Source organism: Arvicanthis niloticus, chromosome 28 (assembly GCF_011762505.2).
Source record: "Arvicanthis niloticus isolate mArvNil1 chromosome 28, mArvNil1.pat.X, whole genome shotgun sequence".
In the NCBI taxonomy this organism is placed as follows: Eukaryota; Metazoa; Chordata; class Mammalia; order Rodentia; family Muridae; genus Arvicanthis; species Arvicanthis niloticus.
Window position 1 is genome coordinate 23515478 of NC_133436.1, and position 12883 is coordinate 23528360.

Genomic DNA, 12883 nt, shown 5'->3' on the forward strand with positions numbered 1-12883 from the left:
TGTCCTGATGCCCTCTATGTTAACAGAGCCTATGTCCCGATGCCCTCTATGTTAACAGAGCCGACCTATGTCCTGATGCTGTCTATGTTAACAGAGCCTATGTCCTGATGCCCTCTATGTTAACAGAGCCTATGTCCCGATGCCCTCTATGTTAACAGAGCCGACCTATGTCCTGATGCTATGTTAACAGAGCCTATGGGCCATGGTCTAACATCCTATAATAAGAGATAATGTGCCCTAGCGAATTCCAGTCCAAATAGCATAAGTGACAAAGACCAGAAAAATTTCAGGTGAATCTGCCAAATTCACCTTCATGCAGGCAGTGCATACGCCCTATAAAACATATCAATTTGAGCAGGAATCCAAAATCCTATGGCCTTCTTTATCATTCCATCTACACTCTATGATTCCACAAGAGCAGAAGAGAATCTTTAGAGCACTGAGTATGCAAACATTTGGACAAAATTCTTTTCTTCACTTGCTAATACACAAGTTAACTGAAGAATAGCAATCCATTGTATGTGCCAGCGGGCAGGAGGATCTTGGGAAGCCAGTGTGATTTTCTAGAGTACAGTGATTCTACCTCTCCACTTGGGTTCTCCTTCCTTGACTTTTATCTAAACATGAATATAAACTGCATTTAATCTCTCTAATCATTCTGGATGCTCACATTTGTCTTGCAAATCCTAAGGAGGGAAAAAAAAACCAGGATCTCTAACCCAGAATATTCTGGTAACCTTTATTAAAAGTTTAATTTAGAATATTAAAGCAACATAATATGGTTTGTTTGTCCAAATATTACAGATTTTTCAAAAACTTCCTTTAGTGTGTATAAATTAAGAAAGCATATTATACCCAACATGATTTTCTACAAGGACATTTTATAGCAGGGTTTGATAGCTCTACACACTCAATGACAAGTGGCCGAGGCAGCCCATAAATGCTTCTGAAACACACAGGAGTCACTGTCTTACTCAGGGGAAGTGAGGTCTTCTGCAAACCCATGCTCCTGAAAGGCTGAGGAGAGTATAATGGACTTTGTTAGTTCTCTAGGTGGAAAGCACACGGTTCCGAGAAGAGGCCTCACTCCCTGCCTGTGGTCAGCAGCCTGAGAGCCTTCTGTAGGTTCTGCACAGCGGTGCCCACATCTTCGTACTGCAAGGCGCTGCCAGCATATTTGCAGTACTTCTGAGCTCTAGCGAAGTCCTCTGGGGTCAGGCGGACATCCCCTAAAAGAAGCACATTCAGACACAGCACAAATTACATCATGTTGTGCTGTTCCTTAGGTACCTATTTCAACTCAAGATGCAGCAATGTATTTACACTTATGTAAAGAGAATAATCCTTGTTTTGCTACGATTAAAAACCAGACACTTGCTAATAAAATACCTCATATGCATAAAGCTTTCTATCAATAAGTAATAAACCAGAAGTCTGTATTTTAGCAAATTAACTGTGAAGGGAAATAAAACCAAAGCCCTGGTTGTGTGAAACAAGAAAAGCAGGTTGGTATTTGCCATGGACTGCCGGGCTCTCTTCATGGAACACTACAAACAGACTAAACCCTTCAGCCCTCATTTGAGCTAGAATAAATATATCCTCCAAAAAAGTGTATGTGTGTGCAGAGTCTGCAGAGCTATGGTTCCTTTTTTAAGCATTAAAATATTCTGCATTTCACTTTGTCCATGGAAAAAGACACTTACTTCAGGCCACCTCCACATTTTTATCATTAAAACATACCACTAACAACAAAAACAGTCATTACAAAACAATTTTTCAAACTTTATTTCCAGCAGTTTTCTATTTATAGATAAATAACATGCAAGAGCCTAACTAATTTTGGTAGAAATACATTATTCATTTAATATAAGATATGAGTATATATGTCTTTATATATATGTATTTCTATGGTAAGATAAAGAGCAGATATAGTGTATTGTCTTTGGAAAAAACCAAACAATCATTCATTCATTCATTCATTCATTCACTCATTTATGGTGTTAGAGATTTTGAGGATGGTAAGGCACACTTCCTGACAAAAAGGCAGAAGCACAGAGAGATGGGCAGGTGGCTTACTTTAGGTGTTTTAAAGGCTGTATTGACTCATAGGTTATCCCCCCTCCCTCAGGTTATTTTTAAATGGTATTTATTTATTTATTTATTTTTGCCATTGATGCAGATAGCGAAGTAGGACACTACCTAGTAAAGAGGTAGCCACGGTAGTAGGCACACAGTAAATCTTATCAACAGTGACACAACGAATGTACTTTTAATATTAACTTGTGCGAGGAAGCTGGTGGTTCCCAGCTCAGTGGCTCACTGAACTGAGTATAGACAGGCTGCCTTTGTTGTCAGTAATCCCCCACATTCTAAATCTAACCCATGAACACTTAAATACTTATTAAATCCAAGATTTTAAGATCATGTGCTTACAAATTTATATACAGTAAATGCAGGGTGCTACATGGAGTAAGCCTTCAAAAAAATCACTGAATTAGTAAAACATTAAAGCAATTAGACATTCTCATTTTATCAGAAAATTCTTTTAATTTCCTTGAATTTCTCACTTGCTTTAAAAGTAATTCAAATCAACAGATGAGTAAAACAACAACTGTAAATTAAATATTCAAGCACAATCCACTACCATTTCTCAGTAGTTTGTGGAGTTGTTATTCAGCACCCACTAAAACCTAAGTACACTAATCTTCAGTTCTGTTCACAATTTTGTCAGGTGCACTTCAGTTTATGTTTTGCTTGACAATAACTACAAGATTCCTCAGTGATTTTTCAAAATTACTGAGGCTCTGGCCACCTGGATACACACAACTTCTTAGAGTACAACATTTTGTAGATGGGGTGCACCTTAACACTACCCAGCTCCTCGCAGCTTCTCCCTCTGAGTGAACGTCAATGCAAAGGCGAAGGCGAAGGCTGTCTGTACCACACTGCCGGAAGGAGCTGATGCCCACAACAACCTCCTCTTTACAGTATCACATTCATTAGTAAGAGAAAAGGTACAAAATAAGAAAGCATCACTATTTTATTTTCATAAACTAAACTGATCTACCAATAATAAAACTAAAGCACACTGCATTTTCTTATAAAAATCATTGCAATATTAATAGTGTAAATGAAATATCACTACCAAAAATACAGACATATGAAGTTTATGGAGACCCATAAGACATTAATTAATTCACATATAAAAGATAGTAACTAGATGGTAGAAATCAACATGTAGATTCATATTCAAAATTTCTAGACATATAGAGATGTTAGGCTTTTTTTCTCAACAATTTAAAGAAGTTAACCATGCCATGACAAATAATTACTTTTTGTAACACATCAGGCTTTCCTTCATTTAAGAAATATAATTAAGTCACCCACAATGAAATACAGAAACTCAACTTTTAATATGAATTAAAAATAAAATCTTGTCACCTACTTATGATTCTTGAAAATTATCATATAAAATTTCAATAGTGAAGGCAGAAACAACAAGAGAGGAGAATTTAACATCTGTGTACCTAACTTTTTACTCAGTATCATAAAGATGGTCTCACTGTACCAAATAAAGCCGTTTTCTTAGGCAGCACAGGTGAGAAAACACGACATGGTCCCAGGGGGTGATGTCTAACCTGGCATCTCTCTCAGGTAGTCTGTGATCCTTTGGACCAAGCCCACTCTATTATGAGAGTGTTTCTCCCCTCAGAGCAGGCCCAGAACAGGCAGAGAATAGCTGCTCAGCTGCCAGTCTCTGTTGCTGTGGTGAGGGAAGCAGGCCAAGCACTGCCAACGACAGTTTCAGGTGTAAAGTGAAATCACTGAGTACACAGTTGACAAAAGCACCCTTTTTCAAGATACATGTGCACTGCAGAGCATAACCAGAAATATTTCCAGGATAGACTTTCCAATATCTGTAGACAGTTTTATAAATTAGTATGTCAAGGGCTCTGTGTAACCTCACTAGCATATACTCCATTACTGATTTGAATGTGCAACACAAGACACAGGCAGAGAAAACAGAAAAAAGTTCTGAATTCTTATAAAAAGGCATTGTTTAAAGATGCCATTTATGGTAAGAGGAATTATGGATAATTATGGATATAGGTAGTTTCATTTTTTTCAATATTTTGTAATTGAATATAATGACAATATTCAATATTTTTCAGATATAACATTTAAGACTCAAAAACATTGAAATTAGTTTTAATTCATATTATAATAATATATAAGGTAAAAAAACCATACTAAATTTTGAAACTTTTCAGCTTTCCATTTTCCTCTCTGTAATCAGTCACATTAGCACAACAGGTGTACTTCTGAAGCATGGGAGTTATTAAACACTAAGAGAGAAGGCAGAGTAGAAAACGGGCACAGGAATTGCAGATAGTGAGAGCTGGAGTCAATACAGAACTCTCTATTACTTTTCTGATAATAGAGAACTTCTTAAGATTAGTTCTAAGTTCACAGCTAAATTGAGAAACACAGATTTCTCATACCTGACTGCATTTCCAACTGATGAGCCTTCACTGACACACTGCGACCCCCGAGGCCACTGTGTGGTTCCCTTTTGGTTTTGTGCATTTGATCAGCTTGGACTAATTTATAAACCCCTTCTGTTCCTAACAGAATATTTCTTACAGCCGTGAAGTTCTTGTTCTTTACCCTTCTCATCCGTGTTTTTCTCACCACAACTGATGACTACTAATCTGTTCCCTGTCTCCACTCTCTTGCCTGTCTGTGTCACAGTTGGGATCACACCGTATGTATGAGCCCTTTGCATTTGTTGTTTTGGTTCCTCAGGCCTTGAATCAAGCACTGCGTTGAATAAGAAGCACATCGGAAGTAGCTGCAGAGACGTTTCACCACGGAGGTCTGGAGGTATTTTAGTTTCGGTTCTCTACTCATATACTGCAGCTTACGCTCTCTGTCTTTACAAAAACCCATCCCAGCCCTCCATATAAACGTGGGGTCATATAAATACACTGTTGCAGTGTGTTTAGATTAGTGAGACACTTGACTACTTAAGACAGTGGGCTGTTCATACAGTAATAGACACCTTTCTTTTCCTTTCTTTTCTTTTCAAAGGGTGGGCAGCTCATTGGTACTTCACATGGGAGAATATTATATCAGGGTATTCAACACTTTATCCCTTTATCAGTGATAGAGATCTTGACTTCTCCTCAGTTTCTGAATAAGGACAGCATTAACAAGTAGGTGTATAGTAGTTTGTGGGCACAGGTTCTCCGACTCTCTGGATAAACATCAAAAGGGGTGTGACTTTCTTTCTAGGCATGAGGTTATTTTGAATAAAATTTTTCAAAGTTTTTTTTTTCTCTTTCAATGACTTCATCCCTGTTTTATTTTTACTTAACAGTTGACTAGTTAGGAAATATGTTCCCCATCCTAAGGGCTGTCTCCCATTTGTCAACTCTGGCTTTCACTTGCTGTCCCTCAGGAGCCACATACATATAAAGTCACTGGTCCATCTGCATCTATTAGCATTTCCTCTCTCTTTTCCTCCAGTAATTTTCAAGTGTTAAGTCTTGTCTTCAAACAATCTTGGTTTGATTTTGTACAGGAGTTAGGAAGGGATGACATTAGCCTTCTGTAAGATATCCAGTTTTCCCAGCACTGACTACTTAAGAGGTGTCTTTTTCCAATGTGGTTTTGGCTTCTTTGTTGAGAATAGGTTAACTGGAGATTCACAGATCTAAGTTAATTTTTCTACTATCTATTCTGTTACATTAGGGTATGTGTTTCTGCTAATACCATTCTTTGGTTTTATATCAGCCATAAGAAGATTTAAACTCTGAATGAAAAGTTAAAATATACCTCAAATTTAACTAAAGGCAAAAAAGTAGAAAGAAATTAAAAAAGTAAAAGATTACATCATCATGCCAGTCACTTAAAGTGTGAGCCAAGCAAAGACTTAACCGCAGACAGGGATGCTGATTTTTATCATGGTTAGCTCTTTCCTTTTTGGACAATCTAATAGTGTAGTGTAGAAAAGAAAAACGATAATGACAGGACATATTGATTTTGAAATGAAGAAAGGTAACCTTAAGCTTCCACAGTAGCTGTGGCTAGACATTGGTGTCATTATATCCAGTACAGAACAAACAAGAGAAACAAAAGTACAGAAACAAAACAGAAAAGACAGAGCAGAAAAGGAAAGAAAAAAGGAGAGATAAAAAAGAAGAAAGGAAGGAAGAAAAGAGAGAGACAGAGAGAGAGACAGAGAAAGAGACAGAGAGAGACAGAGAGAAGAAAGAAAGGGAGGAAGGAAGTATCTTTGGATCTTGGTCCCTGGGACCATCTTATAGAATCTTGGTTCCCATGACAATCTAGCAGACACAGTGAAAAATGCTTGTTTCAATAACCTAGATACTCAAATTTATATGGTCCTTTCAAGGAACAGTTACAAACACCATCTCAAATAAGGAGTGAGACAATGCAGCCTATAGCCAGCAGCTGACTCACCCTGGGAAGCTGTGTACAGGTCAGGATCAATGGCTGGCACAGCTGAGACAGTCTGTGGACTAGGCTGGACAGCAGTACTCGTTACACCTGTGAATCAAAACCAGAGATATACAGAAAGTGCTTCATTCCCTAATTTCATTTCAGGAAAGAAGACAAGGGTTGACAATTATGTCACTATTTCAACATTTTCTTGAAACCTTAATTGATTCTGACACATCAATTTGAACTTATTTTACAAACTGGAACAGAAAATATGCAGGAAAATATGAGTGTTAACCTTCATGACTAGTGAGTCAATTTTTTTGTTCTTTGAAATTAAGGTTTAATTACATCATTTCCCCATTCGTTTTCCTCCCTCTAACCCTTCCTATGTACCCTCTTACTCTCTCTCAAATTCACTGCTTCTTTTTCAATGTTTTTACATATTACATATATCTGTATATATAAATATATACACATATCCTCACATTCATAAACATAACAATGAGCTGTTCATACCGTATCATATTACTTACACATACATGACCAAGTGGTCAACTGCTTCTTAAAGCTTGCCATATATCTTTAAAGGAAGAGACTCCCTTCTCATCTTTTAATCTCTTAGCCTGCTAAGTACCGTGAGGTCAAAGAGACATAAATGAGATTTAAGTCAGCAGAAAAATATAGTTCATAAGTATGTGAAGCTGAACACTGAAATTCTCCAGCTGATGTGTCTAAGGTGTTATTTTATAGGTAAATGAATGATTAGTTTGACTTCCTGTCAAGACTTGTCAAAGCTTTCATGTCAATGAGTACCTAGGAATAGGCTCCAGGGACTGCCTGTTACTCATCTAAAACAGCAGAACGCACTGAATTCATACACAAGACTGCACTGACTCAACAGCAGGGAAAGTGTATGAAGACAAGCTGATTAACTCCAGAAGTTAAGTGATTTCTGAAAACTCAAAATTCTGTATGCATGTGTCTTGCAATAAAATTAGTTCTACATAGTATACTACTCTGTCTGCTTTGCTGCTCTTATGGCTTAGCAGCTATAATTCCAGATCAACAATATAATTCTTGCTTTCTTTTTAATGGCTTTACAATGCTCCTTCTTTTCTATTTTAAAATCACTATTTAAAAGCCAATCCACTATTTAAAAAAACGACGCACAGAACTACAGTGGGTATACCTATTACTGAAAAGCCAGGAGACATATGAAATTTATGCTGCACAAATTCAGTGACCTTTTGTTTAATTCTGATAAGTGCTAACAAAGTATACTGAGCAATTAGTACTTGCCATACTTTCCCATACAAACCTTTAAAGGCATATATCAAGGTGACATTAAAAAGGATGTTAGAAATCAGGTCGTGGTGGTGCATGTCTTTAATCCCTGGATTTGGGAGGCAGAGGCAAGCATATCTCTTTCAGTTTCAGGCCAAGCAGGGCCACACAGTGAGACTCTGTCTCAAAAAACAACTAAATAAAACAAAACGAAAGACAAATGTGAGAAAGTCAGGAGATGTGAGCGGGATGTTTGGAGCCTAGGAGGGCGTTTCATAGCTATATCTTAAGTGCATGCACATGGCTATGCACATTCTCCAAGCAGGTAACACTACTCCTTCCCCAGCAACCCATACTCATCCACAGACTAACACTTTCAACAGATTCCTTCATGGGAGGGCACACTTTCTGGCCAGCATTCTATGGCAACTTTTAATAATTCCGCGTACAGGTCCTATGAACAAGCTGTATTAAGAACACAGTAGGATTCACAGAGGCTGCTTATTTCCACAGCAGTATGTCATGTGAATAATGCTTTAAAAGGCTATGTGAATCTTACTAAGTTTTTGGTCAGTCGTTCAGCTGTCATCTGCGCCTGAGGCAGGATAGTCTGGACATGTCTCTTCCTGTTTGTCTTGAAGCCCTTTTGCCACCACCAGGAGCTTAGAATACTGGACTGATGTAAGCTCAAAAATATCTCGTTAGTTGGTAATGTTTTTTAGGCTACTATTTATTCACTAGGTGCTCTAATCTGTTATTTTTTTTCTCTGTTCTGGATTTGGATAGGACACTCTGGGCAATCTACACAACGATTGCAACTCTTAGACTATAATATGTTGGAGTGAGGTGATCTTTTACAATGCACTCCTGGGAGGAAAGCAGTGAGTTTGGACATTAATTCCTTATGTTACTCATTAATAAAATGCAATAAAATGTTATAGCCACACTTATGCAGCATATTAAGAAGGCATTCATACATGTTCAAGAATACTGTTAACATTGTTTTGTTAAGTAATATCTTGTTCTACAGGCTAAATGGCATAGAAAGAAGGGTGACATAAGAGGTAATTAGGAAGCTAAGGAAGATTGTCTCCCAGCTTTCAAAAGAACCTTGAAATGGAGTGGAGTTAGACCCTAGCAAACGTAGGCAGACACAGCTACTTTAACCTATAAAGAACACCAGAAGCAAAGGTAAGAAAACAGAACGGATATGACAGATCCCCCATCTAACCAGGGGAAATGGCACTGAGAGAAAAACACAGGCTAGGATGTCAACAAGCAGATGATGACACCTCACAGAACCCAAGAGCGTAACTTCTCCCTCCAGTTCCTCACAGAGCTCAGGTTTGCAGTGGAGTAGGTGAGAGGTCAAAAGACTAGCAGAGGTTGGGTGTGGTGGTGCCCATCTGTAATTCTAGTACTCCTGAGGAGGGTGAATATGAATTAGGGGCCAGATTATACACATAGAGAGTTCCAGACCAGCCAGGGCTACATAGTGAGACTCTGTCTCTGGAAAAAAAAAAAAAAAGGCTAGCAGTAGTAATATAGTTGTACCATTTTATCAAGTTAAATTTCTGGTAAGGCCTTCTGTGATACAGCCTACGAGAACCACACATTTTGAATTTTGAGAGACACAGTGAACATTACTAATGTCACCATGTGAAACAACCACCATTCCTGCCCTCCTTTTCTGTGGAAGAACTAAAGCTTGTCAATGAGTACATACTATTCTTTTCAGCTATCTGAAGGATTTCCCTTTGATAAAAGTGCATCCTGGACCTATTACATGAGAGAAGGTAAATCACTCTTAAAGACGGCCAGAGGGGAAACATCTGTTATGTTTATAAACTAAAAATGTTATTGCTTTCTTTTATTTGACAGCTACGAACTGAATAAATGTACCAGAAGAAAAAATAAGTTAAGAGGAGATCCGGCATCAAAAATCAGTAACTAAATAGAGGCATGCCACTGAGAAAGCAGGTTTGAATTGGAAAAGATTTAGGTCCTTGTCTCCCAAGGATCACACATAAGGGACACAGACAGAAGGAGGCAACTTCCTAACTAACTCAATGAAGCCAGAGTCTTGAGTTCAAATTCTGACTCTTCACTGGGTATGTTTCTTAGAAGGTCTTTACTTTTATTTGCTTCTTTGATGAATGAAAGAGGATGTGGGGAAGGGATAATCAGGATATAAAAATGTGCTACATTCATACACATATGAGCAGGTAGGGAGAGACAGAACACACAACCAGCACAAGTCTCAGATAACCAGCTCAAGATGCACTGTGCACACTAGAACACTTCCTAGAGCCTACTTTCTAATATTTATTATTATCATGAATATTCACAATAATAAGTTCTGACTATTAGTGTGACCACATGAAGCTATCAAGATTTTAATGATTTCACTGTACAAAATGTTAATTTCACATAGGTCAATTAAACAGTCCCCCAACTAAAAGTATGGTTTGTTATTTCCTATACATACACCAGGTCTGTATGGATCCAGCGTTAGTAACTTTACTCCAGAACTGCCCGCCCTCAGATCTCTTTCTACAGTAGTACCTTCCAGATAATCTTTCCATACACTCTACACTCACATATGACATTTGTCTTGATTCACAAAAGAATTTGGAATGCTCACTAACTTGTCACAAACAGCTCTGTTTCTCTGGCACAGAGGACGGAAGAGGAAAAGAAGGACATGAATCTGTGGAATGCGTATTTTTGTGTTATGTCTAAGTACCAGTCAATTTTATGCTTTCCCCTCTTTAATAATTAAGCACGAAAAATAGGTACTAACTTCACCCTAGAAAGAAAAAAGCCATAGGGTGAGGGAAGTGGATGCTAGCTGAGCTATGGCAATGTTATACTCTAGTGGGAACCAGAAGACACTGGGATCTGCTTCAAATGCATGGTATGCTGCTTCTGAAGGAATGCCAGAGTTTACTCAGTCAGGTACATTCTGACCAGAATTGTCTTCTTGCAGATTCACTGGGGTAGCTGGTTTTGCTTAAGCACTCTATGTGAGGAGTGGGTGTGGCGGCCAACCCAAGATGGCGCCCAGGACGGCTGCCAAGTCTCAGGACTAGCGCCTGACTTCCTCATATACCCGAAAGAGCCACATCCACAGTTTGCTACTGCGTAGAGTCGCAGCTACGCAAGATCAGGCCATTTGACGCGCACCTATGATGAGGGCCCATGTGGCAGGCTGGGAGTGGACAGGCACGGGGTTAAAAGGACTGAGAGACGGGAGAGGGGCTTCCTGAGAATTGTTGTAAAAGGTTCCTGAATAAACTGGGTTGAGAAGAATCCCGTGTGTTACATCGCTCCTTTCTGCGGGTCAGAACGGGAAGCGACAACTCTAGATTAAAAACAATGAATGTTTCCCACATTCGAAGACTATAAAACATTCAAAACAGTGTTTTATAATATATGTACTAAACCAATTCACAGTGGCTGACCTAGCTGTGTCACGACACAAACCTTAAAGCCTTGTAAGCCAAATAAATTACACTACACAATAACACAAGAGAGATTGAGGATAAAACGATCAGTTTCATCAATAATAAAAGCAATATATTAACAATATGAACAGAAAACATTAAGTTTTAAAATGGGAAGAAAAAATGTAATTGCTATTTTAATGGTGAAAATAATTTTTAACTAATTGTGAAACCCATATAAGATGACCTAAAAAGTTGTGATGAAATGAGGCTGGCAAATGAAAGCCCAAGATGTAAGGGCACAGTGTCACAGCAGTTGTCAATGTCATTATGTGGACTAGAGATGAGTGGAGTGCCTTCCTAAAAACACTCTGTGTGTACGCCTGACTGTGGCATACGTGTGAGTATGTGGTGCATGTGCACGGTGTCTGCGTATGTGTGAGGATGGTGCTTGTGTGTGGTCTAAGTATATGCAGTCTATGAGAATGGTTGTGTGCTGAGGCCAGAGAAGGACACTGGTCTCCTGTGCTCTGTTACTCTCAGCTTTTCTTTAAGGTAGGATTTCTCAAACAGCCTGGATGTAAGCTACCAGCTAGCAAGCCTCAGCAACGCTTGTCTCTTCACTTCCTGATGTTGGGGTGATAGCTGTGTGTGTAATCATGGCCAGCTTTTTATGTGGGTGTTGGGATCAGAATTTAGGTCCCCATAATTGTGGTTACTCATTAACCTATGTGCAGCTTCAGAACTCTGCAGTTTTTATGAAATGGGGACAGAGTATTGTGTTTATACCTGTGCTGTGTGGCACTTCTGCAGGGGTATTAGCTGGAGCATGTGCACCTGGAGGAATCTGTATCCCACTGTAGCTGCCTGTTGTCAAGTTGCTTGGGTCATATGTTGAGGATGACGATGGCTGAGGTGGCTGGGTGGGCAGAGAGGTTGCACCAACATCTTCATTTTCTTCAACATCTGTATATAAGACATGTAAACTGTTGAAGCAGGGATTTGAAATTCAACGACCAAATAACTTTCACTTTCCTCTACTCTCACATGACAGAAGGAATCTACAAATACAATTTCATCTACACGTAGCTAATAAGCAGGCTATTTCTTGAAATCATTGTTACATTTTTAAATTGTTTATTTTTTAAGAAGTTTGTGGCTGACAATGAACACCATTTCTTTTGGACAGCGTCCACCAGGTCTACACATTCGTTACACACACGGTTATTTCTATAAAACAAACAAACTTCAAATGAAAACTAAGGTCATTTTTGGTAAAATAGGTCACATTTGTGCTGTCAAAAATGGACTTTTTTGATAACCGTCTTTTATCTTCTACACGTAGGCTATTAAATGATGATCTATTACTACTGTTCAAAGTAAAATGCAATATTTTGCTTTCTATCAAATTTCTAAGTATTTGTCTGATTATATATACCTCTAAAAGTAAAATTTTAAAAAAAGTATATCAAATTACTACTCTGAGATAAACACTTTTCTAGACAACTTTGTGAATATATTTATACTTCAAATATACTGAAATCCTTTTCCTATATCCAGAATTCTTAACAATGACATATAGTCATTTTAGTATCTGATAAGACGAACTTCAAACCAAAATTATTGAGAAGAGATAGGGAAGGACATTACATATTTATTAAAGGTAAAGCCCACCAGGAGGATAT

At 38.3% G+C, this 12883-nt stretch overlaps 1 protein-coding gene across 3 annotated transcripts in view; it reads right to left on the reverse strand.

Moving 5' to 3' along the window:
- Window positions 1–725: 725 nt before the first annotated feature.
- Window positions 726–12883, reverse strand: part of Vta1 (vesicle trafficking 1) — a 56591-nt gene continuing 44433 nt past the window's right edge. The window contains exons 6-8 of one of the 3 annotated variants that reach the window (XM_076926915.1): window positions 11988–12164; window positions 6487–6573; window positions 726–1229 (exon numbers count right to left, since the gene is read on the reverse strand). In XM_076926915.1, coding sequence (XP_076783030.1) covers window positions 1084–1229; window positions 6487–6573; window positions 11988–12164 — 410 coding nt within the window. In that variant the 3' untranslated portion in view covers window positions 726–1083. The remainder of the gene's footprint in view (window positions 1230–6486; window positions 6574–11987; window positions 12165–12883) is intronic. The other 2 variants (XM_076926917.1, XM_076926916.1) reach the window with 2 other exon arrangements.